Source organism: Desarmillaria tabescens (assembly GCF_030435595.1).
Source record: "Desarmillaria tabescens strain CCBAS 213 chromosome Unknown EV420scaffold_33, whole genome shotgun sequence".
Lineage (NCBI taxonomy): Eukaryota > Fungi > Basidiomycota > Agaricomycetes > Agaricales > Physalacriaceae > Desarmillaria > Desarmillaria tabescens.
The window spans coordinates 298,013-320,855 of record NW_026848332.1 but is presented as its reverse complement, the minus strand read 5'-3'; the positions used below and the strand labels follow the sequence as shown (position 1 = coordinate 320,855).

General features: G+C 48.0%; 7 protein-coding genes across 7 annotated transcripts; 5 read left to right on the top strand and 2 right to left on the bottom strand.

The window, feature by feature from the left end:
* Window positions 1–1,127: 1,127 nt before the first annotated feature.
* On the top strand, window positions 1,128–1,696 carry EV420DRAFT_1482495 (uncharacterized protein; the record flags this gene model as incomplete). The annotated part of the gene is made up of 3 exons (XM_060469904.1): window positions 1,128–1,200; window positions 1,226–1,366; window positions 1,410–1,696. The coding sequence occupies 3 exons, from the start codon at window positions 1,128–1,130 to the stop codon at window positions 1,694–1,696; spliced, it is 501 nt and encodes a 166-aa protein (XP_060327722.1).
* Window positions 1,697–1,927: 231 nt separating this feature from the next.
* EV420DRAFT_1703090 (cytochrome P450) lies at window positions 1,928–5,253 on the bottom strand (the record flags this gene model as incomplete). The annotated part of the gene is made up of 16 exons (XM_060479517.1): window positions 1,928–2,352; window positions 2,403–2,414; window positions 2,478–2,502; window positions 2,559–2,569; window positions 2,629–2,730; window positions 2,896–3,195; window positions 3,249–3,315; window positions 3,364–3,596; window positions 3,649–3,733; window positions 3,778–3,871; window positions 3,923–4,026; window positions 4,074–4,209; window positions 4,260–4,360; window positions 4,409–4,566; window positions 4,805–4,976; window positions 5,052–5,253. The coding sequence occupies 16 exons, from the start codon at window positions 5,251–5,253 to the stop codon at window positions 2,175–2,177; spliced, it is 1,980 nt and encodes a 659-aa protein (XP_060327721.1). The 3' UTR covers window positions 1,928–2,174.
* A 130-nt stretch (window positions 5,254–5,383) lies between these two features.
* EV420DRAFT_714767 (uncharacterized protein) lies at window positions 5,384–7,585 on the top strand. Its single transcript, XM_060483197.1, has 6 exons — window positions 5,384–5,582; window positions 5,633–5,996; window positions 6,054–6,212; window positions 6,262–6,485; window positions 6,539–6,941; window positions 6,990–7,585. The coding sequence occupies exons 2-6, from the start codon at window positions 5,827–5,829 to the stop codon at window positions 7,486–7,488; spliced, it is 1,455 nt and encodes a 484-aa protein (XP_060327720.1). The 5' UTR covers window positions 5,384–5,582; window positions 5,633–5,826; the 3' UTR covers window positions 7,489–7,585.
* Window positions 7,586–8,068: 483 nt separating this feature from the next.
* On the bottom strand, window positions 8,069–9,072 carry EV420DRAFT_1646114 (uncharacterized protein; the record flags this gene model as incomplete). Its single annotated transcript, XM_060477864.1, has 6 exons — window positions 8,069–8,137; window positions 8,197–8,252; window positions 8,312–8,476; window positions 8,522–8,813; window positions 8,868–8,877; window positions 8,930–9,072. The coding sequence occupies 6 exons, from the start codon at window positions 9,070–9,072 to the stop codon at window positions 8,069–8,071; spliced, it is 735 nt and encodes a 244-aa protein (XP_060327719.1).
* Window positions 9,073–12,731: 3,659 nt separating this feature from the next.
* Window positions 12,732–14,210, top strand: EV420DRAFT_1274070 (uncharacterized protein; the record flags this gene model as incomplete). The annotated part of the gene is made up of 7 exons (XM_060467808.1): window positions 12,732–12,827; window positions 12,884–13,050; window positions 13,105–13,214; window positions 13,243–13,324; window positions 13,498–13,626; window positions 13,680–13,907; window positions 13,997–14,210. 7 exons carry the CDS (start codon window positions 12,732–12,734, stop codon window positions 14,208–14,210), a joined length of 1,026 nt encoding a protein of 341 aa, XP_060327718.1.
* Window positions 14,189–17,091, top strand: EV420DRAFT_1560698 (uncharacterized protein). The gene is made up of 13 exons (XM_060473827.1): window positions 14,189–14,599; window positions 14,651–14,767; window positions 14,814–15,107; window positions 15,158–15,226; window positions 15,280–15,381; window positions 15,436–15,549; window positions 15,604–15,741; window positions 15,791–15,904; window positions 15,972–16,103; window positions 16,159–16,485; window positions 16,544–16,690; window positions 16,742–16,900; window positions 16,956–17,091. Exons 1-13 carry the CDS (start codon window positions 14,230–14,232, stop codon window positions 17,078–17,080), a joined length of 2,208 nt encoding a protein of 735 aa, XP_060327717.1. The 5' UTR covers window positions 14,189–14,229; the 3' UTR covers window positions 17,081–17,091.
* Window positions 17,092–18,024: 933 nt separating this feature from the next.
* EV420DRAFT_714535 (uncharacterized protein) lies at window positions 18,025–19,660 on the top strand. Its single transcript, XM_060483196.1, has 5 exons — window positions 18,025–18,630; window positions 18,677–19,151; window positions 19,207–19,422; window positions 19,475–19,550; window positions 19,607–19,660. Exons 1-3 carry the CDS (start codon window positions 18,284–18,286, stop codon window positions 19,363–19,365), a joined length of 981 nt encoding a protein of 326 aa, XP_060327716.1. The 5' UTR covers window positions 18,025–18,283; the 3' UTR covers window positions 19,366–19,422; window positions 19,475–19,550; window positions 19,607–19,660.
* The last annotated feature ends 3,183 nt before the right edge of the window (window positions 19,661–22,843 follow it).

The window sequence follows — 22,843 nt, the reverse complement described above, 5'->3', positions numbered from 1 at the left end:
AACCGAACCAAATACCGAGGTTCTCAATGCATGAGGCATGAGCACGTTTGTCTTTCACTACCCTTGTGTTTTGTATTGGACTTGAAACTCGATCACATACACGATCGCGGCGGCGGCGATCTAGGCTTGCGAACAATTGCGGGGATCAAGAGTGTTCAAGGCACCTCTGGTAGGGATTTGAAATAGAACTTGACCCACAAGGCCGAATGAACCCGTGTGGGGCCAGTCTCACCATGACGTTCGGGCCCCGTGTCGGGCCGTAAAATCTTGCCAGGTGTCACATGTCAGGCACTGAGGACTTTCGCCTTTGTTTCCAACCTGATAATCCCTCGACGTTCAGGACGATTCTTGCAGGACGGTCACTTTTTTGTTTGTGCAATGCAAATATATCGCTTCTTTTTACTCCATCGTGGCGACGCATGTCTACTATGATCCAAACCTCAACTTCACCTCAGTCAAGCGCAAACGCGACCGCGAGGATACCTCTAAACGCGTCGGTGATGCTGCATACGACCATGCTAGGCTCTCTCTGCTCAGACAGGTCAAGGACTCTGAGGAGCGGGCGCGGAAAAGGGCTGAGAGTTCGAGGATGACTTGATGCATGATGGACGGATGGCAGGACGAAGGTGGTTCAGGGACTGAGGCGAACCTTGAGCACTCCCCAGGTTATGACACGTCCCCTGCATCATAGGCACACCCACACCCACCAAACCTCGCCGCACGCAGCCCAATATGTACACCCAGAACTTACATCACGAGTGGAGGGACCTGCTTCCGCATCTTATCGAGCCATCGGCGACGTTCCAGGAGAACTCTGTGTTGGACGTAGAGTTACCGCCTTGCCCTGCGAAACCTTAGCTTGCAACGGGATTCACGAGCAATGTAACTGAACCTCTACCAGTCTCCGCTGGAGCATTCAGGAACGTCGAATACTTCTTTCTGCTCAGCATTGCAAGACTTTTACGTCAGCAGGGGTTTCTGGATGTGCGACGTGAGGGTAGGCTGACTTCCGACTGCGGTCAAGTCTATAAAATGAAAACTGACTTTGTCACCTTTAGGGTGTACCAATCCACGAGCCGTTCCGTTGTGGGTTTGGCTATGCAACTAAGTGGTACGGATGTGTGAAGATGGCCTTAGAAGAGAAGATCGACGCTATACTCTCAAAATCCCGTGCCAAGATTCCCGACACTGTCGCGTATCGTTCTCCGGAGACTTTTTTTTGTAGATACAAGAACACAGTTGCGTTCTGAATACCCATCGTGCTCCATTGAGGAGAACGAGAAGGAGTCCGTAAACCTCCCTGCCCTGCCCAAACCTGCGACTGGCGACTCGGAACTAAACCCCCCTTCCCGTCCTGCCCAAACCTGTAACTGGGGGGTCATGCGATCGGAACGAAACTTCCCTTGCAGACAGCTTCACCACGACGGGACATTCATGCCCCAGGGTCGAGAGCGGACAGAAGATCGACGTCGGCTGGAGAAAACTCCTGAATGGAAATGCGAGGATGGTCATCATTGAGGATGCATCCTACGCCCACCAAAATTCAGCAGCGGAATGGGATGCGAAGACAATCCAACTCAATGGGTACATGGCACAAACGCGTGTGGTGGAGCCATCCTTGAGTGTGAACTTATTTTTCCCCAGAAAATCTGATTTAGCCGGAAATAATGTGGCAGCGGCGCGCAAAAGGCTGTAGTGAATTGGCGTATACTTAGTAGGATCCGTCCACTTTGAACCACTTCGCTTTCTTAATGATATTCACTTAGAATTGGCGTGCTTGTAGCGTCGCCTATCAAGATCGATTGGCTAGGACCCCCACGATGAACTGTGAAAGTATCTTCGTGGGATGATGGTGTAACGGGCAAGGTGACTCCGAGGCTCAAGTAAGTACTATTGCTGGTTCGCAGCAGTCTTTTCACCAACCGATCCAAGGGTTGCATTCAATTCATGCTGTGTTCATCCAGCTCTGATTCTCAAGGCATTCATTTCGTTAGTATTTCTCGAGCTCACGTCTCCTTCGTGGGTTCATCGACAGGTTTCAAGGTCTGCTAATATCATTAGGGAGGTGGAAGAAAAAGGGGATGATATTCTCCGAGTCATGTTATTCCAATTGAGCAGCATATGTATCTTATTTGAGAAAAATTATTTCGTGGCATCTGAGGTTGTAGCCCATCTTATTTGTTAAGCGCGGTTACAAGCAACGGGATTTGCGCTCCTTGCTCTGCCTTTCCTGGAACGATGGGGATCAAACCCACACCGATAGGACCATGCTGCAACTTGGAAACTCCCTTCGGCATACTGAATTCGAAATTACTCAAGAGCTCTGTGATCAACGATTGCAGTTCCATAACACTATGAAACAATCAGAGCTAAGAAAGCGTGAAGAGTGAATGTGTACGTACGCAAATTTCCACCTGCAGATATGAGTAGTCATAGATCAGATGTGGATGATTACCCGCAGCGCTCAATGTACATACCCAATGCATCCACGAATACCAGCACCTATAGCAGCGAAATTTATCAATAAAATTTATCGACAAGGAAATCTGAACGCTTACTGAAGGTCAGCCTGTCAAGCGATTGCCGCGTCATCAGCTTGCGATATAAACGAAGTGAACAAAACCGTACAGATTCGCATAAACTCCAATAGATGTTTGCTTAACATCTCTCCCATCAAGAAATCGACTGGGATTCCACTCGTTGGCGTCATCTCCCCATACCGATGAAAGCCTAGTACCAGTGCTCATCAATGATTTGTCGCAGAATAAAAACAGGCTACGAACCTATCGTAAGTATATATGGAAGCCGAGATGACTTGTCCCTTGTGAATGGGGATCCGCGAGCATACTTAGCCATCCAACGTGGTAATAGGCTCCGAGAGGGGCAGAACATCACCCTGAGACGATTGACGATACAAGGTATGCCCCAGAGGATGGAGACGGAGGGCTTCCTAAAGTTGAAGTCCATGTATCAACACCTGCCAGGAACTCCCGTGATATCCGACCCACTTTAATACAAGCATTCAGCCAGATCATCAAATCGTAGTCGTTTGAGGTGAGCGCTCCCGAGGCCTTTGATTTGGTTTGGGAAATCTCTTCGCGTATCCTAGCTTGATCCTCAGGATGAAGACTTAGCTCATAGAGAAGCCAGCCCGTACTCTCTGCGATTGTGTCATGGCCGGCGAACACGAAACTCCTGATGATTTCAGTCAGCAAATGGGAGTAGACACGGAGTTTGAAGCAGCTTACGCCAGCTGGGAATCGATTTCTATGTTGCTCATCTTCTTCTTTGCATCGTCATTGAGCTGGGATATCGCTGGGCCAAGATGAGGGATACGTCTAGTATAAAATGCATCTTGCGTACCGAGAAGACTAACGACATCCTTCTCAGCTGGATTGATATCGTTCGCCACCTCTTTCAGTTGTTTCTCGTAGATGGGCCGTGATACTCTCTTCGCAACATTTCTAAAGTAATTCAGCCATGTCGTAATTCTGTTGGGTAGCCACTCGAGCGGTACAACCAGCCACTCGGGAAGTAAGCGCCAGAGCGAAGAACACAGAAGCTCTAGTGATGTTGGCGACATCATGCCGTCACCACTGTTCAAGGATGAGTACGCAATATACTGTACATGAAATGAATTATGCATACAAAAGATTATTAGTCGCTGCCATCAGCTCGGTTTGTCCGCCGCTGAGTGAGTTGAAATCGTATCGGAAGGACGCTGGCGAGATGACTGTGAACCCGCTTTGACAATCGTGAATGGAAGATGAAACGTACTGATGCCTATGATATCCAGCGCAGCCTTGCCTGTCCATTCAAGGACATTGATTACTCCGGTGTCCTTAACTTGCTGGTTGATCTGCTCTGTAAGCTAAGGTAACAGAATGAGCCATTGTCATGGAAGCCTATGTCCCTCCCGCACCTTCGTAGCAGACGCCTGGAAAACAGTCAGGAAGAGTCGGAGTTGCTGTGTTGCAAAAGCAGGATTGAGGATTTTCCGCTGGCGTTGGTGCATTTCGCTTACAACTCCAATTAAACGGTGAATGTTGGACACACAGGACACAGTGGCTTACCATCCACAACAACTAATCCTGGTCCTGCGATGGCTGCATTAATACGATTCATATCTCTTGTTTTTGGGAATCGGTATCCAGACGAATGAAATATGTATTGCAACGCTTTAGGGTCAGCAACGGACAAAACATCGTGCTGGTTGGATGTCAGAGCTATTAATTAAGAGATAGCCAAACGGTACTGACCCCGAAACATCCCTTTGTGAGGTATACGGCGCCGTATTGCTGATACCATTCCATCTCCATGTCTCCCACGTGCTGACGGTTACGGAGGAGGTATTCATGGCCTGATAAATTCAGAATACAGACTAGACGATGGAGCTGGGCCGACAAACCTAAGAGAGATGAAGGACTCGGCGGTCCAGGGATCCTTCGGACCATAGATTTACGGTCCTTGAAACGCAAAAGTGTGAAGGCAAGAAGAAATGCGGCTGTAGGGAAGACGAAGTAGTAGGTGATGGGATTGCATGTCGTACGGCTCGAAGAAAATGTTCTGAAGGGAATACCATTAAGAGCGACTATTTATCAGTGGCCATAACTGAGCACGTCGTAAGGTAGTTCTCGAATTTGGTAGAGTTTCAGTGCATGTGCCAAGGACTTCAGCAAAACGGCCCCGTAGAGTCAGAGCAGCTGCGTCAAGAGAACCCGAAGAAGCTGACTACGTCAAGGCATTTGACTGAGATGCAGTTTCACACCGGCCTGCAACAGAAGCCTGCGTAAGAAGAGCGTACCGCGAAGGCGAGCATCGCATGTAAGGTGTAAGGGCAATTATTTTTTCAATCGCCCCTTCGAGAAGGAAAAAACCTTGCTCAAGGTTGTTCTCCCAAGAAATATTTTTATTAAGTCCATGAAAAAATATCCACCAGATTTTCTTGCTGGGTGGATAAGAAGCATGCAAAAATTCTGATCAACCGAGCTATGACAATGATCAGTTTGTTGAACATAATAACGCGGAGCCCGTTGACAAAACCTGCTGACCGGGACCATGGCAAGTATGAAGTGCGAGAAGATTTTGCTCGTGTGAGGCCGCTTCTATCGAGGTCTTCGATATTGACCGGGCATAATCTTGCATAAGTATGGGTGACAACTGATAATGCCGTCGGTCATAGGACTTGAGCAGCTGGCCACGATAAGATGGGATGAAAACCGAATGAGTACATGCCTTTCCATAGAATGGCATCCTGGACCATTCCAAATTGGAATAGGCCTTCTTTTACGAATCCGAATTAGGGCTTCGGACTTGTCGGACTTGTGACATTCGCTCTGATCGTACTCCGATTCGATCAAAATTGCCTTCGGACAAGGTTTTCCGAAAGCGCTGTAACATCATCCGACGGTGGCCAATAACAGGCCTCCACTACCTTCAGCTTCCTTGTGACGTCTCGAACCTTTGGCTGCTACGTGTCTCTAATACTGAATGGATCAAATGCTTGTGTCTTGTGTCTAATGCTGCCTACCTATTTAGGATTTCAAGTCTACTTTATGAAGGTTAAGGCCTCTTAAACGACGGTGCGTTACAAGTTTCCTCACATCCATATTACTAGATGGACGGGTAATAGGATGAAAAGTGACGAATTCCCACGGCAATTGTACATTCTTTCTTATGCTTTCTCATGTAAACGATCCCGAGGCCACCCGTGACCTTTTACAAGCAACGGAGTTTTGGGGCGCTCTGGGTATATAAAATGCATTCTGCTTGATTGGTCTCTCAGTACACACATACTACAATCTCTTACGGGACTCTGCATTGAACATGTCTTCCAGCACAATCGAGCTTTTTCCAGCGCCATCCAGCGCCCCCTCCAGTCTGACTCCGGTCTTTCTTCCTGGGGCTGATGCAGAGTCCACTCTGGCTTTGCAGAGCGTCCTTCGGGATGATCACGAGAAGTGGCACACTTTCTTCAATAGCAGAAGGTTTCATAAGTAAGTTGCATATTTAATTGCAGTGGTCTGACTTAAACTTACCACTGACTTGGACAGTCATATCGTTCACCATGTATTGGCTGTTTGGGCTCTCGGTGCCAGCAAAGAGATAATCGAAGCCGTATATCGCGAAGATAGCCCTAGCCAAAAGCCCGCTATCAAATCTCCCGGTCCGATATCCTCTGCGAATTTCAACGTTCACCTAGGAGACGAAAAGTTCGTACGGTATTCCTCTCATGTCTTCAGGGCTTGATGGACACCTTAGATATTATGGGGCGTACATGACCTTCTTCAAGGATAAAATAGCCGAAGAGGGAATCGCTTCTGTATTGGAAGAGTTCGTCTTCTCCGAATCCGCGAACGTCGATGCGACGACGAACGGTAACCAGCAGCCGGGTATGCTCAACCGACTGATGGCAGGCCTGGTTCACCCTATGATACACACTGGATATGGTCTTGAATTCGGATTGCCGGGAATAGTCGTCGAAGGCATGTCTTGAGTTTCATCGCGCGCGCACACGTCCTTACGATAGTATTCATAGGTCTCGCCCAAACCGCGGTTCATTCTGACACCCTTCAAAATCTCCTGCCTTATTCTGTTTTGATTTCCGTCGCGGCGTTAGATGCGCAGGCGGAAAAGGCTACGGCTCTTGAAGCGCCTGATCTTCCCAGCGGGAAGAAAGGAACCCATGCCTTCGACATTCTAGCGCGTGTTCTGAAAGATGAAACACTTACTATTCCTCCTGGTGGTGACGAAATCCCTATAGGAAGTACAATTACCGCAAACGGAGAAGCGTTATTCCGGTATACCAATCAGTGGTCGTTACATCTATCAAACCCTCAAGAATTACGTCGGAAAATCGAGGAGTTGCAGTGGATGACCACGATCATCTACGCAATAGGTGGCTATAAGCCTGGGAAAAGGTTCCATGCTGACTTCTTTCTGTGCGTACCAACCTTCGCGGAGGAAACAGTGACTAATCTTCTTTTCAGTATGCATCTCGTCACATCGGCCTTATTTTTGCCATCTTTCGTAACTTTCCTTTCCACCACCTCCCAAGCGCTACTTCTCCGTAGCTATATGGCTGTAACTTTCGCGTGGTGGATTTCTTGCGGCCGTCCCAGCTTCGATATACCAAAGTTCTTCGAGGCAGATATCGACGAGTCCCGGGCCATGGTTCCTAACGAGTCTCCTGCGATAGCAACAGACGGGAATTTGTCGTCCACACCGAATCCGTGGTTTGCGATAATTCAGCAAGCCTTATTCCACCCGGATGACCATCTGTGTAAGACTCAGAGGGCATTGGCCTATTATGCAGCGCTGTATGGCACACGTCCCGGTGGTCAGGCCGATTTTACGGGGACGGAGCTTCCAGGAGCAGAGAAACTCGACGGCACACTCTTCCTCCGAGCTGCGCAACTCACGGCGAAGCACTTTGAACTTCGTCGAGGAGAGAAGTACACCGTCGAGACTCCTCTCTGGGACTACTAGCTTTAGCCTCTCAGGATCATTCATGTATGTCCGCGATTGTAATAGTAGCTGAATTTAGTAGCTATGCAACAATGGAGCGAGCGATTTTTCACTTACCATTCTAGATTCTGTTGTTGGCATTATAAACCGCGTGTGGTTTCTGCTCGTTGGCGCATGAGCTTGCGTTTAGTCGCCTCGGCGCATATATCTCCATGCAAATTAAGGCCTCGACTTGCGAAGACCAAATGCTGACATGGAATCACTGGCACCTCGTAATTTCTTCGACGAAAATATAGGACAGAATTTCACCGAATTTACTCTGCAACAGAGACGGATCCAATTTTATAGCGGCAAAACCACTGCAGCGTATAAGAAGGTATAAAACATCTGCTAGTACTTGCCAACAATATACCCCAAGAAATAGTAGAATAAAACATTCCGAACTAGTAGTGTAGTACAGGGTACCGGTCTGGGCATACCACGATGACGCTTGTGCGCTGCAAGTAGAAAGTAGAAAGTAACATGGTAGCGTGAAGGTGTCGCTGATATGTAACGCCGAGCCAAAATAGTTCGTGAAGAGGCAGTGGCATAGATGAAGCAGCTAGTTAGCACTGTAGACTGGGGGCAAGTCATCTTCTTGCGGACGTGTACGAACCCCACTGTCGATATCCTGGATAAGTTCGAAATATCCTGCCACGGCCCCCCTTGGCGTTGCTTCATCTCGGCTACGCTATCACCGGCAAACCGACCAGCGGACGAGGACAACATCAGTGCTGTTGACGACTCTGGTGCACCGGTACATATGACAAGACTGTCTGGTGGTGCGACAACTTGGAAGACATACTAGAAGTCAGACCAGCAAAGATGGGTTCTGTGAAAGAGGAGGTATCCACGCTATCTCTGGCACCATCCCGGTACGCGACAACAGGGAAGACCGGTATTTGTCTCGTCGGTATAAAGGGTTCTGCAGACCCAGAAGTAAGAAGCGGAGGTGTGGGACCATTAGATCCTTAGAAATTAGAATTAACGAATGCCACGCCAGATATGGGCTTACCCAGAAATGGTGGCGGGGGATCACCGATTGCGCGGGTATGCACATCTCGTCGCTTTTGCCTCGAACGATACCAGACAAATACAACGGCGACAACCAGAAAGACAAAAACATCACCAATGATACCGCCGACAATGGCGCCAATGTTGGCTGATGAAAAATCAGAGGAAGCCAGGGAAGCGGCAGCATCAGGGAAGCTTGCCATAGAACCCGAAGGTGACGATGAAGATGCTGCGGAAGCAGTGAATGTGGAAGCCGATGAGGATGTTTCATTGTAGACATTGAAATAATCGAACTACACAGTTCCTTCGAGATCGCCGTAGCCCGTATTGACGTGCACCATCGTCACGGCTAGTTCGCTGTATAAGGTCTGAATTTCCTTGACAATGCAAAGACATGCTGATAACTCACTGCTGCTCGAGCGCCAATGAATCTGACTCCCAAAACATTTCGTTGTAGGTGTCTCCGCCGCCAGACGTATGTGTAACTCGTGTTACATTGCCACCGACAATAGCGTAAGAAGTAATAACTCCCGAGGAGCTATAGTCGTACATTTAATAAACTGTGATTTGAGTTCCTATAATTACAGGGTTGTTGAATGGTTGCCATGACGCGAACCTCTTCAACTCCGTATTTTCCTTCCGTACGCTTCCAGATGGAAAAGAGAAGTATATAGTCAGTTATGGTCAACCTTGAAGGCAAACCACGTTCGGCATTTGATATATCCTGCTTGAACGGACGCATACAAGGGGCTAAAATTGCATTAGCTTGACACACGCGGAGGATGAATCGATGAATATTCAAGGCGTACCTGTTTTCCATTATCTACATAAAGAGAGCTTGCCTCTGGAGAGCGATCAGCACACAACATTGCGAGGTGTATTGACTGTCTGTGCAGCAGACTTTGCTTCCTTCAAGTGGTCGACATAATATTCCTGTAATGGTTCCGTGATGCAGTATATTGACGAGAACATCCATCCATACTTCAGTAATGCGTGCTGCAATTAACGAGATAAATTTCAAGCATGTAACAGAATAACGAAAAACAATACGTACCTCTGAAATGAGGATAAATCTCGAACATTTCATCACTCCTTCGGCCATGTTCCAGAGAGTCATGCCATGGTATTTCCTGCATATATGCGCGTAGTAACCTGATGGCGAGAGGGCAGCAAGTCGAATAGAGACATTGGAGAGATTAGAGGAGAACAGGAGGTTGGTCACGGTCACGAGAGACAGCCTAGCTCGGCATTTAGGCGGCATTTTCCTTGACTAGCTGCCGGTCTTCATACACATCTTCCGCTTGCCAGTGCGACGACTACTTATAAACCAACTCACGTATGACCTCGACGGCCGGAATATTGAGGCATGGAGGACCATCTAGGTCAACATTTCCTCCAACACTTGTCAAAAGCGACGAAATGTAGATGAAGGCACTGCACACAGTAGCACATCGACAAAGACGCTATCCCAAGTCCGCAACTGCTGATATGGCCTCATCAAGCACAAATACTTCCTACAAGTATGCACCGTCCTCGATCTCCGGTGCTTAAAGTTGTGCGAGATCGTTGGTAGTCAGATTATGCAGGCTACGGGAAGGTTATGGAGACGGTGAGCAGGGTGTGGTGGGTTCAGTCGTATAACCAATAGTATGTTCCTCCCTATAATCGTCGTCTAGCGTTTTCTGACTATCTGTCAAGGGGTAGTATAACGAGTTCACCCATCTCAGTCAATGCCTACCATACCATGTAACTAAGCTTCTCAGCATCCAGGACGTCTTGTTACCTATCCCGTTCCCTAAGCTCCTTGCTCATCCAAGGAACACTGCGCAGTGCTCAACCGGTGGTCGACATGAGAAGATACGTGCTTATCTGCAAAGGCACAGCATCGCGACTCTCGACACACATTTCATTTAAGTTGCACCCAGTACTCCTTCATCAAACTTAATTCCTACGCGACATCATCCTTATCTGGGACGCCATTCTCTTCTCAACAGCCACAACGGGTGGGATGTCCTGTCTCGCACTCTCTATCCCCGCTGGTCCTGCCTTATACTCAGAGATCTCGAGTCATGTTACCGCCAACAATGTATCAGCACAAAGCGGATGTAGCTTTTACGTGTATTCTTCTCTTCGCAAACTTAGACGAGTACAAGAGCCTGGTCCCCCGACCCGAAGCGAGGTCCTCAATCAAGTACGGGTATCCGCCGAGGTCAGCTTGTGCAGCCGACTGAGAAGTTCAATCAGATGACGGTGTCGGGGTGCCTCTTGCCCTTTGTTGCCGCCGTGCTCATGAGTAGGTTAGTCGTCGGCTCGGTGGTAATAGCATGTACAGGCAATAGTATGTGGTCCCCGTCACCAATATCGTTCTTCTAATCATTCGAATTGGTCAGGCGACGAGATAACGGCTTCGCTTATCTTTCTAGCGAACATTCGGATCCTGATGTACGGGATGGTTTAGGAACGTACAATCGGGATGCGGTGATTGCTACCTCTACTCTGGAATAAAAGATGGTTGCTGTTGATCCATCGTTGATGTTTCAGCCGGAGCAAAGTGCATTTTCTTCTACACATGCAAGCCTTCGAATTTCGCTGATGTCACGCAGCACTGTCCCCTCCACCGGTTATGGATTCGAGTTTACGAGTTTTAAGCACGGAAGCTGCCAGACTTATACTTTCAGATGGTAGTGAATACTACGAGCCCAACATCCTGATTGAGGTATAGCATACCATTGCGGATCTTCCTGCAATGTGCAGAGTCCTTGATATGCATGTACCAAGACTGGTGATTAGCTCCTAGGCACGGCATGTGTTATTCTTAGGCCAAAGTCTGCCTACTCGACACTGGGTGCAACCTTAAAAAGTTTTTAGCTACCGGAACATTATGCTACCGGTCACCTGGATGGTAGAGCTACTGCAAATCTATATTGCGCAGATACTGGACCTCCGTTCAATCATTGTCGGGTCCAACGGCGTTCGAGGAGGTCTGAGCAGCCGCTAGTCAAGCCTAGGCTTTCTATTTTTTGAGCCCGGGGAGTTCGTGTAACGGATGGTGGAAGCACAATGGTCACATGAGGGCAGAGTAAGTCCTATATCGCCAGCCCAGAGGACTACGAACGAGGATAAGCGCAAAGATGTCGCAGTCCGTATCGTTTACTATGCTCATCCGCTGGTAGCCATTGTGAAGGAGCATTACGTGACACATACAAAACAGTCGCCACAACTCAGGATGCAATACCTGCCGTGCGTGCCGTCTGTACACCTTGCTGTGTCGTATACTTATCTTATCTTTTCTCAGGCTTCCCCATACGCACAGGCGGTGTTGAATATACTTAGCGTGCATGTCATCCGCCAAGCGGAATAGCACGACCTGGTCCACTCAAAGACGTCCGAAGTCTGTGCGCATCCATCTGTATGAGATGGCGAACGGTGATAGAACACCACTGAATAGAACTGGAGGTGGCGGCGCGCCGAGGTACTTCCATTCTAATAATATTCAGTATGAGCGCTAGGCATATCTCCAGAACATGAGAGGCAGAAGAGAGTTTCACATTCATTATCGCAGGGCTTCTCCACTCTGCAGGCATTTCATTCATGTCGTCGATGACTATTTGGATGCCATGCCGTATACTTATTTCTATCCTCTCGTGAACCTCCCTGATTGTCCGATGACCTCTTTCTTAAATACTTATTGGTGTGACAGCGGCATTATCTCCATCTGTCCTGTCCCATTGATCTCCCTATTCACCGCACTCATCTCATCTCGCATGGCTCACCAATTGGCAGAGAAACTAGAGGCGTATTCGGAGACGGAGGCGATTCCAGCGAACCAGAATCCTCAATCAATCTCCCCTCTTCAACCCCATGGGGGTGAGGCGCCAGAATCGATCATGGGCAGTCGAACGAATACACCAGTCCCACCCAGTATAGACTCCTCACAGGTCGCGAGTTCTTCGTTCGGAATTCGTACTCTTCTGGGGCATCAACTGACGTGGATCGCAAAATATCTGTCTCACCCCCATCCACGACCACGAACTCCCAAAACTGTCGCTGCAGTCCCACCTAGCGTGGAGCTCACTACCGATTCTCAGAGTATCTCCGAGTCTGAACCTCGTATATGCGGATGCGAATGCGATCCTGTCTGCAACTGTTCCTGTCTGTGCAAAAATCACTGCGTCTGTCGCCGCCATACATGTTATCCAACCTGCCCTGTCATGTGCCAGCGAAAATGCGACAGGAACTGTGGTTCAACGACCATCCGGAACTTGGTCGTTTGCCTTGATGGGACTTCCAATCAATTTGGGCATCACGTTTGTACTCTACGTCTCGCTATCTCTGATCATTGCTAATGAGCTCTTTTTAATAGAACACCAATGTTATAGAGCTACACAGCCGAATACTGAAAGAAGATCAAGATATTCCGCAGCTTACTTTCTACAGAAGCGGTATTGGGACTTTTGTGCCTCCCCAGAGGTTTTCGCTGCGATACTGGTTAAGCCTTGGCGACAATGTTATTGACCAGGCCATTGCATGGTGATATCTCCTCTAATTATTACAAAGTCGTGCTGACGACAGTGAATATGCCAGGCATGTGGAGTCTAACGTTAAAGAAGCGTATCAATGGCTCGCAGATAACTATCAACGTGGGGATAGAATATATTTATTCGGTTCGCTGATTCCTGCCATAGAGTACATAGGTAGCTAGTCAAACTAAATCCCACATAGGATTTTCCCGCGGAGCCTACCAAATTCGAATGCTATCAGGAATGATTGAAAAGGTTTCCTTTTGGCTATTAGGAGTGCGTCTGTGATTCTGATGAACATTCTACAGGTCGGCCTTGCTTACCCCGGAAACAAGAGTTCGACTTCTCTGTGAGGGAGTTCTCGCAATACAGCTGCCATGTCTTACATGTACGTTTCTTTAGCGGCTATGAGTTGTACGTCAATAGATACATAGGCAAGAGTATGATATTTCTCAAGCCTCATGGTCGCCACTGAGGCTCGCTCATCTCATTCAGAGATCAAGGACGAGACCGAGGCCGAAGCCCTGGCCTATAATTTCAAGAAGACGTTTTCGAGGCCCATCAAGGTCCATTTTGTGGGTGCATGGTGCGTGTTACCCCGACGGGTTTTTGCTTCTATAGTGACCACGCTTTGCCTAGGGATACTGTTTCGTCCGTTGGCATCGTTCGAAAACACTCATTACCACTGGCAGGGGCTGCCAGTTGTACTTGCTTCTTTCGTCACGCTCTGGCACTAGATGAGCGTCGTGTCAAGTTCCTCCCCGAATACTTCTCCAAAGGATCGACACCGCGATTTGGGAGACAACCGGAGTGTACAGAGTCCACTGATGTAAAAGAGGTGTGGTTTGCGGGAAGTCATTCAGACATGTACGTCGTAGATGCGCTTAGGGAGATGGACTATTTCTGAAATTTCTCCACAGTGGCGGGTGTAATGGTACCGAATGCTTAGATAGAAGCCTCAACCTTTCCCGGGTTCCCTTGCTGTGGATGGTGAAAGAGGCTAGTGCAGCTGGCCTCAGGTTCACATCACGAAACATGGAAAGCGAATGGGAGCAGGGGAACCTTCACAAAGCCATACCGATAAAATCTCTAAAAGGATCGTGGTGGTTCCTTGAATACGTGCACATCACACGACTCTCGTACAAGGATGAGAATAGTACTACAAGGTAGTTTCCATTTTAAATACCGTATGAATACGCTTATTCGACTATCCAGGAAGCGCAATCGTGGTCATGGTCGCACTATTGTCCCCCAGCAACGTGTCCATGCTTCTGTAGCATTTATAGATTCGTCATATCGACCATCGGCTTCATTTGCCGGCGACAAGGTGACAAAATGGGAGCATCTCATTGGGGAGGGAAGAGTAGAGGATCTTTCTTGGGTCGACCAATGGCAAGATATACTGGACATAGACGTATATGACGGTCATGTGCAAGACACGATACACGAGTTGATGCACATGATACAGAAGCCAACATACACGACGTATTACTTGGACTATTTGGAACCTGGCCCTGTAGTCAGGTTATTGAGGCGTTTGTCATTTATGGCTCTGTCCGGTGAGTGATTGTCTGATCCTTATCTCAAGTGGTTGTTCTCACTTGACAAAGATCGTGGCGCTCGTCGGATCTCTGGGGTTATATACCATCTCGTGGACATGTTGTCGGCGTACAGTGACAATATCAAAGCTGAAAGTGCGTATTGCCTCTTCCAGCTCGCAAAACATAGTGCGTATCGTGCTATAGAATTGCTAGATAAGCTAATGTCTGCCAGAGTACTTATCATGGATTTTAAAGGACTGCGCTCAGAAGGGGCTCGAGAAGATGCTGTATGGAAATGCGCACGAGGCAAGGGTCGCAAGTCTTCAGTGCCTCTCACAGATGGTGCTGGTAATCGACAATATGCAACACGATAAAGTGGAGCGCCGCGATATATTCTGTGCTGCTCAAGAAATCTTGATGGCGCAACCGAACTCATGGGTACCGGTTCTCTATGAACTGCTCCATTCGCTTGTTCTGGGCAAACGGGTTATTGCTGTTTCTTGTCTGGCTTATTTAGTACAGGATGGTATACACTGTCCTTCGTTACGGTTCTCCATGTTGAGCCAACAATATTAGATCGCATACGAGGAGTCTGGATCGAAAATATTAAGGGTATTCAGCAAGAGGGTAGCAGCATCTCGTCAAGTAAGGTATCTCTTCTATAGTTATCATCATAACTCTGATACCGTTTTTCGAAGATCTGCTCGACTTCGTCACAAGGATTATTCACCTCTTGACCGAAAGTCGGACGGAGTTCCATGCAGCCGTGGTACTTGGTAGTGTGGTCGATGACATTCATGGTAAGTTATTCCCGTCAATGCTTTTCCATCGAATGACTAAAAAAATTGGTTCAGATACGCCATTTGAAAAGCGCTGGATGGTGTCAAGACTGAAATGTATGATTGCAAAAGGACATGGCAAAACAAAGGGAGCTGCGGTACTGTGTCTTAGCAAGTTTTCTGAGCAAGGTAAGATCTTATTATATCGCTAGTGTTCTTCTAATTCATTATGATGGATCACAGATGCTGAATCCCGCAAGTATATCCTGGATGAAGATTACATCGCAACACTGGTGTTGCAACTTTTCAGCAAGCGCGATCATTGCTGCTCCTGCGATGTCGAATCCGTATCGGGTGCCTTTTTAACCATAGCTGAACGAGGTATGTGCGTTACGATGCTGTTTCCCCCTATATTCACATCATACCACAGCCTCAGATCTGGAACGACGTAAAGCCATTCACAGGTTTTCAGAGGTTTTATGTGTAGATAAATGGCTCCCGGAGGGAGAAGGGTGCGATCTACTCTATAAATTGCTTTCAAGTTGTGAGCTCTTAGTCACTCCATGCGCTTAAAACACGGCTCAGGATTAATTAATCCCTGCCCATTCTAGCCACTCTTTCATCCGAGGCTCAGAAATTTTCCATCGAGCGGCTAGTGACAATCGGTCGAGACTGCTGTCAGGATCCAGATGGCACTGCTCTGCGTAGAATGCAGGTTGTTTTCAATGCGTTGTGCGAAAATGGTACTGTACCATGTTGCACTTTTATCGACAATCCTTAATGTTGTATATCTCATAGATAGAAGACGCTCGCTCATACGCAAGAAATCGGTCCTTCAAACGATCTTTTGGGCCTTGAAGTGTCGGAATGAACATACCAGAGACAATGCCATCGTTTTTCTCGACAGCGTTTGTACACGAAGCTTAGGTCCACGGCACAACTGGATATCTGAAAGTGATCCTGATCTGGCTTCTGCGCCAGACCCGGATGAAGTACGCAAGCTGATGTGCAGCCGCCTATCGGATCTATTGGATTGCGTGGCAAAACTTGGTAAAAAGAATATAAAGCAGAGAAAGAGTGTCCTTGCCTCTGTTCGGAAGGCTCTGGAGGTGTTTTGCCACTATGGTATGTTCGATCAGTCATCTTTTGAATCGTCGTCCTACTGGCATTGCTTCTCTCCCAGAAGAATTCCAGGATCAGCTCCTGGATCCCGCTGTCTTATCGGTAATAAGCAAGGGTATTGATCTCAAGACCGCAAATATGTACAAAGGTCATGGTGTCCTTGCGCAAATCTCTGGCGTTGAATGCTGGCAGGAGCTTATGAAATATGGTGGGTGGAGCGCATCGCTATTGCCTCTTTGTTTTGACGATTTACTTTTAGACTGGGCCCGCGTTGCAATGTTCGAAAAGGGTGTAGTGAATCACCTGTTGGACATATATAGAGCTCTCCGAGAGGAGCCCGAATCTTGTCAATGGTTACGTTTATGGCCAGATTACGACAGATTGCTCCTGGAGACTTTTGAAAAGTTGGTGAAATATCGTATGATTTTGTGCCACTAGATTCTCTGTTTCGTATGCTAACCTGGTCTACTTAGCCGATGTTTGGGAAATGGACGAAGTGAAATCGAGTAGTGATCTATTCAACAAATTGATAGCCTTCATTATAACGACTCCCTACAGGATAAGACAAGACATGCCGCCAATTAATCCTCCGCCTTGAACTTGTAGGGGGTATTTTATACCAAGAGCATTTACCTAGTTGATACGGGACACGGTTAATTAATCTTTTACATTCTTTCTTTTTGGGCAAGCCGTACATCCGTAACATGTTTTCGCTCATTCCGAGGAACATTGCACGGTGCGTGTCTTTCCCCGTAATCCACATTCGATTCAATTCATCGAACACCTACCCAACATCTTGATTTCTGTACTTCGTTTATGCTTCTAGCGACGACTGTCCTAAGTTTGCTTCATTCGTTCGTGCCGTCTGGCATGGATAATAGAGAGGGAAATAGTGTGTATGCGGGTCCTCGTACTCGTGGACTCTGGCCTGTCCCTTTGAGCGAACACTCAGATCGGATTAGTGCGAGACCAAAGAGTTACGATAGGTACTTAAGTCTCCCATTGCAGTACAAGGAAGGTTTTGAGATGGCGGCATTTGCCGAAAGAGGCTGGCCTTCGACCACGACTGCTGCTTTCCCTTTTTCTCTGTCCTTCCCGTCTCGTCAAGGTTGAGGTAATACGCCAACAGAAGAGCACAGACCTAGTTCACAAAGAGGAAGGAGCTGACTTGGATTGAAAGACGCGGCGCCTGTCGATGTTGTCCATAGATTCGGCGAGTTAAACGAGGATCATGTCGCGTCATGGGTGGCTAGCTAAGAGTGATTATGCAAGCGAGGGAGAAGTTGCGGCGAGGGAGTGGTGACTCTGAGCTTTGTCGTTGGCCTGGTGGCAACAAGCATACGCGATGGTATGTTTTCTCCATTATGATGGTTGCCTATATTCTGATTATTCACCACTGCAGGGAGTGGGACTCAACTTTCTCGTTACAAATGCGGGAAAATAACCAGGCGAGCACTGCAGCAGGTAACGAGCTTTTCAGCATCCGTAACGTGCTGCTAAACTCGAATCATGCAGGTATCCTCGCCCTTAGCTCCGTTGTATTCCCCTTTGAAACTCGAGGGTGCTTTGATGCGTGGGTGGAGTAACTCTATCCGCAAGGAGGGAAAGAATGTTTTTGCACTTAATCACGAGTGGCAAATACCCAATTGCGAAGGAAATCTGAATAGGGTCTACTGCCTTTCAAAGTGTTTTGAAACCTTCTCAATGGGCATTCGAAGACCCGCGCCGTTTCAGCAGGTCTAGCATTTTGTCCTGGGGCCGATTCAATTTAAAAGACGAATGCTCCTTTCGCCTTCCCATCATGGCAGCACCATCACACCGGGCTCAAGACATCTATCCCTCAGCAATGCTCTTCCAGGGTCACGGTTATCCGCTTTGGCATCCAGCACCACCGTCGAATTTTCCTCCTGATTATGTTCGCCGTGGAACCCAAATTGGCGATCTTGGATATCTTAACGATACTGGGGGGTTTATTTACCTCTTCAATGTGTACAAGGATGCTGAGGATCCTGTCAATCTGAAACGGGTTCCTCTTGGCTTTGTACCACTCAAGTCGGATTCTGGTGTACGAGAAGAACTGGAATTTCATGCTAAGAACTCGATGATTTCTATGTCTCGCGTGGAGTCGCAGAGATCGGCCGGGCCATTGTACGTACTTATTGTTCTCTTCTGCTCCTTTCTGAATGGTTTATAGTTTCAAATCTACGAGTTCAATCACACACGGCCCTCTCCTTGTCCTTCCCGATGGTGCCGAACGCTATAATTCCGAAAATCCAGGTCTTCTCGGGGAATATGCAGCTGCCAATGCTCACAGCTGGTATGAATACCTCAATGGCCAAGGCAGGGGGATCCGCAACGGTACACTTTACCTTGTCACTGGATGCGACAAGTGTTGCTCTTGGACCATCCAATGTTACGCGCAGTCCAGCAACACATCGAAGTTTATACTTGGTGGTGCAAGACGGGAGATGCACACAGCTTCTGGTGTCCATCAAAGAAGTCGCCAGCGCGACATGAGACCAGGAGCGACTGCAAATCAGACTATTTTCTTGCGCGGATACTCGATCTCTGTGCGTGATCGACCAATGTTATGTGTGTTCAAGGGTATTAGGAAGGACACGCCAACCATCATGATGAGGATACTGGCACTCTTACCAAGAACCAAACCGGTTGGCCTATCCTTTTCTTTTCACATTCCGTACTAATGCTGGAATCTGATCGCAGGAGGAGATACCCTACGACAACAGATCTACGCATGAGGTTGACACGTCGGTTCAGCAGTTCCCCGATGTCTATCCATCATTGTTAGTAAATGGCCATATACTGGATACTGTAAGCCACTACGTCGTAAGGGCGCACTTGAGCTCACCCCAACTTCCCTAGTACTATGGCGCCACTGTTGCGCTCACGAGTGATCACTACAAGGGTATAGTAAATAATGTATGCCTTCGCATCTTTGGTAGATCTTCCGGTCGATTAACAGGTTTGCTAGGCTCAAAACCCGCTCAATGCAGTAAAACTTTCGAATGATCTCGTGTCCAGTACTAACCTGGTTTTTATTACGAAAAGTAAGTCGTTCTCCATCAACGTATACCTCCACTTGAATCCTAATTAATTCCCTCAGGCTCGGAAACAGACAATGCATGGATTGCAAATCAATGCGACCAACACAACGTGGAGGCGCTGAACTCGAAAGATGTGGACGTACTATCAGGACTTACAGGTGTGCTTCACACTCTCATCTCAGAAAACTCGTATTGACCGGACCTTAGGTTGCACGTCTAAAAGTACACCAGGGCTGCGACTGCGTCTACCAGCCCGAGCTCGATTAGCGCGATGGTGGGGGAAAAAGAAAAAGACAAAAGTAGTAAGTGTGAAAGAGTTTCTGCCTGATAATTCATAGCGCTACAAGTCTACTCTGTTGTACTCGTGGAACCCATATCTATCTGAATGAAATTCTGACTCAGGCGTGATCTATCGGAGGAACTGAAGGAGATAGATTGGGGAGACAAATATTGAAATACACAGACTACCAAGTTTCGAATCCGGATGAGCGACGATGTTGCTCCGCTAATAGTAAAATGTTGTATAGATAACCTAAGCCGTGATTTTGGTTCCGAGTTGACAATTGATGGTATGTCGTCCATGAACGACTCTGCGAATAGGCCAAAGTTAAGCTGGAAAGAAATGTAATTTTGTGGATGGACTGCATACAGGATATCTCTGGAGGTCGGTAGAGACCTCGTTCCAGGTCAGAGCGGCCCTAAAAGCACCCCACGCCTCCGGGATGTACTACTGCCGTTAGACCCTGGGCAGCTACCAGGAACACTGCTCTGCGTGGCGCCGGATCAGTGGAAGGGATCGGAACGAGAGCGGAGGAGAGGCCATCTGGGAGGGGGGATGGAGAGAGAGGCTTGATTCGGGGCTGTCCCCCGCACACCACTTGCGAGGCATAACCTCTGCACAACGTCCATTACCGCATTCACGTCTACCTTCCATCTTGTCCGGTTGTGCACGCTGGCTCCTGTGATGATTGAGTTTAGTTCACGGTGATACTGTCAAGAGAGTGCAATTACCTGGCAGACAAGCCAAAGCACTCTGGGCATACAACCTTGATCCCGGTGACCATCCGTCATCCAAGCCGCGAGCATAATGGCTGCAGGAACCTCTTTCCCCCGCGCACCATGTCGAAAGGATCACTGTCTACCTCTCAGTACTCAGTGTTTCAGCACAAACCACAGTCGCCAAGGATAAGACTTACTAGCACAATCCAGAACACGCCACACCCTCCCTCTCCACGAGCATGCACCCTCCTCCCTGAGCTCGCGCACACGTCACCCACACAGTGTCCACCTTTCGTCTCATTTCATCTTTGCGGCTTTCACGTCGTCCGCTGTTGACTATCATTGTTGGCCTGCATGGCAGCGTCATCAAGCATGGTAGAAAGGGGCGTAATTGTGTCGGAGCTAGACGAGGCAATTGTCGGCCATCGTCACTATGCAGAGTCGAGCAGTGTGCACAACCACACCGGGGGATGTGCAGTCTTCTCAGAGTGCTGTGGTGCAGAATTGGAGTCTTGCTGTGCTTGTTGGTCAGTACGTACACGTTCTGCACACACTGCTTAGTACTAGAATAAAGTTGGAATGATTACAAGTAACGCACCTTTAAAGACACTTCAAACCAACCAAACCATCGTTTACATCCAGATAACACCAGAAGCGTCGTCTTCTAACAGAACACGGACTGAGTTGGCGTCACCGTAAAATGAGACTGCTTTGCATACCTTTTTTGTTCCTTCGCTCGGTGGTGGTCAATCCTTCAACGTGTCAATACTGAATGTACCTGTCAGTTAGCCGATTTTGGAAGAAGTGACGATGACGGTGCAGATGAATTGATGAATGCTTTGTGGGGAATCTATTCGAGGCACGAGAAGGGATGGAAGGGCGATCGAGACGAACCGTTCCTCTTAGACGCTAATCATGGATGCGCAATTCATCCAAGCTCCTCTTCGTCAAGTTCTAACACACATATAAGGTCTCGTCATCCGGGTACCATCGGAGAAAAAAGAGAGCTCACCTCTGGAGAACGATCAGTACACGACATTGCGAGGTATTTTGACTTTCTGTGCAGCAGACTTTGCATCCTTCTAACGGTCAATAATATTCTTGTAACGGTTCCATGACGCAGTATATTGACGAAAAAACCAATCCATCCTTCAATAGCGTGCTGCTATTAATGAGATAAATATCAAGCATGTAACAGAGAGGAACGAAAACGATACGTACCTCTGAAATGAGGAGCATATCTCGAACATTCCGTCACTCCTTCGACCCTTCTATAGAGAGTCCTGCCATGGTATTTCCTGCATATATGCGCACTAGTATCCTGGTAGCGAGAGGGCAACGAGTCTAATGGAAACGGTTTCAGACGGGGGGGAGGAGGAGAGGCCAATGAGAGGCCAGGAGGTTGATCACGGTCACGAGAGCCTGAGACAACCTAGCCCGGCATTTTCCAGGTTCCCTTGACCGACTGCCGCCAGCAGCCGGTCTTTACACAGTACTCCTCAAGTTATAAGCAAGGACTCACATTCGACCTCGACGACCGTGCGAGGGTTGAATCTTGAATCTTGAAGCATGGAGGACCGTCTATTTCAACATTTCCTCCAACACTTGTCGAATTCGACGAAATGTAGATGAGGGCTTACAATAGCCCATCGACAAAGACGATTCCCAACTAACGCTATTCCGAGTCCGTAACCGCTAATATGGTGACAGCTGTGTGAGGTCGTTGGGAGTAGGGATTATGCAGGCTACGGGGAGGTCATGGAGACGGCGAACAGGGTGTTGGCGGGTTCGGTCGTATAATCAATGGTATGTTCTTCATAGTCATCGTCGAGCGTTTTCTGACCATCTGTCAAGGGGTAGTATAATAAGCTCGCTCACCTCATTCTCAATGCATGCCATACCGTATAACTAAAGCTTCTCAACATCTGGGACGTCTTGTTACTCATCTCGTTCCCTGGGCTCCTCGCTCATCCTTCTTGTGCAATGAATCGGGACTTATTAAAGTTGTATCACCTCACACTAGGTGCATCCTGTTCATCAAGTTGGTAATTCGTGATGTGTTCTTGCTTTTTCTTTCATGTTAGAGTGTCTTCTTTCTGCGCCATTTTAGAGTCTCTCCTGCCCGGAACGTCGTTTGAGGTTCCGCATCGGGGCAGGCAGGCAGGCAGGGCAGGGCAGCCGCATCGTTATTCTGGTAACAGTAGCTCTGGTTCCGTCCGAGGGGTATGCGAAACTCTATGTCATGTATTGAATACTGAATTGGAACCTAGGGACCTATCACAGTGGCGCACACATGA

Excerpts from the sequence above, each read along its gene's own strand:
- EV420DRAFT_714767 (XM_060483197.1), top strand. The coding sequence starts at position 5,827 with ATGTCTTCCAGCACAATCGAGCTTTTTCCAGCGCCATCCAGCGCCCCC. Across the intron at positions 6,213-6,261 it reads GTTCACCTAGGAGACGAAAA|ATATTATGGGGCGTACATGA; the intron begins GTTCGTACGGTA and ends TGGACACCTTAG. Across the intron at positions 6,942-6,989 it reads TTCCATGCTGACTTCTTTCT|TATGCATCTCGTCACATCGG; the intron begins GTGCGTACCAAC and ends TCTTCTTTTCAG.
- EV420DRAFT_1560698 (XM_060473827.1), top strand. The coding sequence starts at position 14,230 with ATGAATACGCTTATTCGACTATCCAGGAAGCGCAATCGTGGTCATGGT. Across the intron at positions 14,600-14,650 it reads GTCATTTATGGCTCTGTCCG|ATCGTGGCGCTCGTCGGATC; the intron begins GTGAGTGATTGT and ends CACTTGACAAAG. Across the intron at positions 15,227-15,279 it reads GGGTAGCAGCATCTCGTCAA|ATCTGCTCGACTTCGTCACA; the intron begins GTAAGGTATCTC and ends CGTTTTTCGAAG.
- EV420DRAFT_714535 (XM_060483196.1), top strand. The coding sequence starts at position 18,284 with ATGGCAGCACCATCACACCGGGCTCAAGACATCTATCCCTCAGCAATG. Across the intron at positions 18,631-18,676 it reads CAGAGATCGGCCGGGCCATT|TTTCAAATCTACGAGTTCAA; the intron begins GTACGTACTTAT and ends AATGGTTTATAG. Across the intron at positions 19,152-19,206 it reads TCTTACCAAGAACCAAACCG|GAGGAGATACCCTACGACAA; the intron begins GTTGGCCTATCC and ends ATCTGATCGCAG.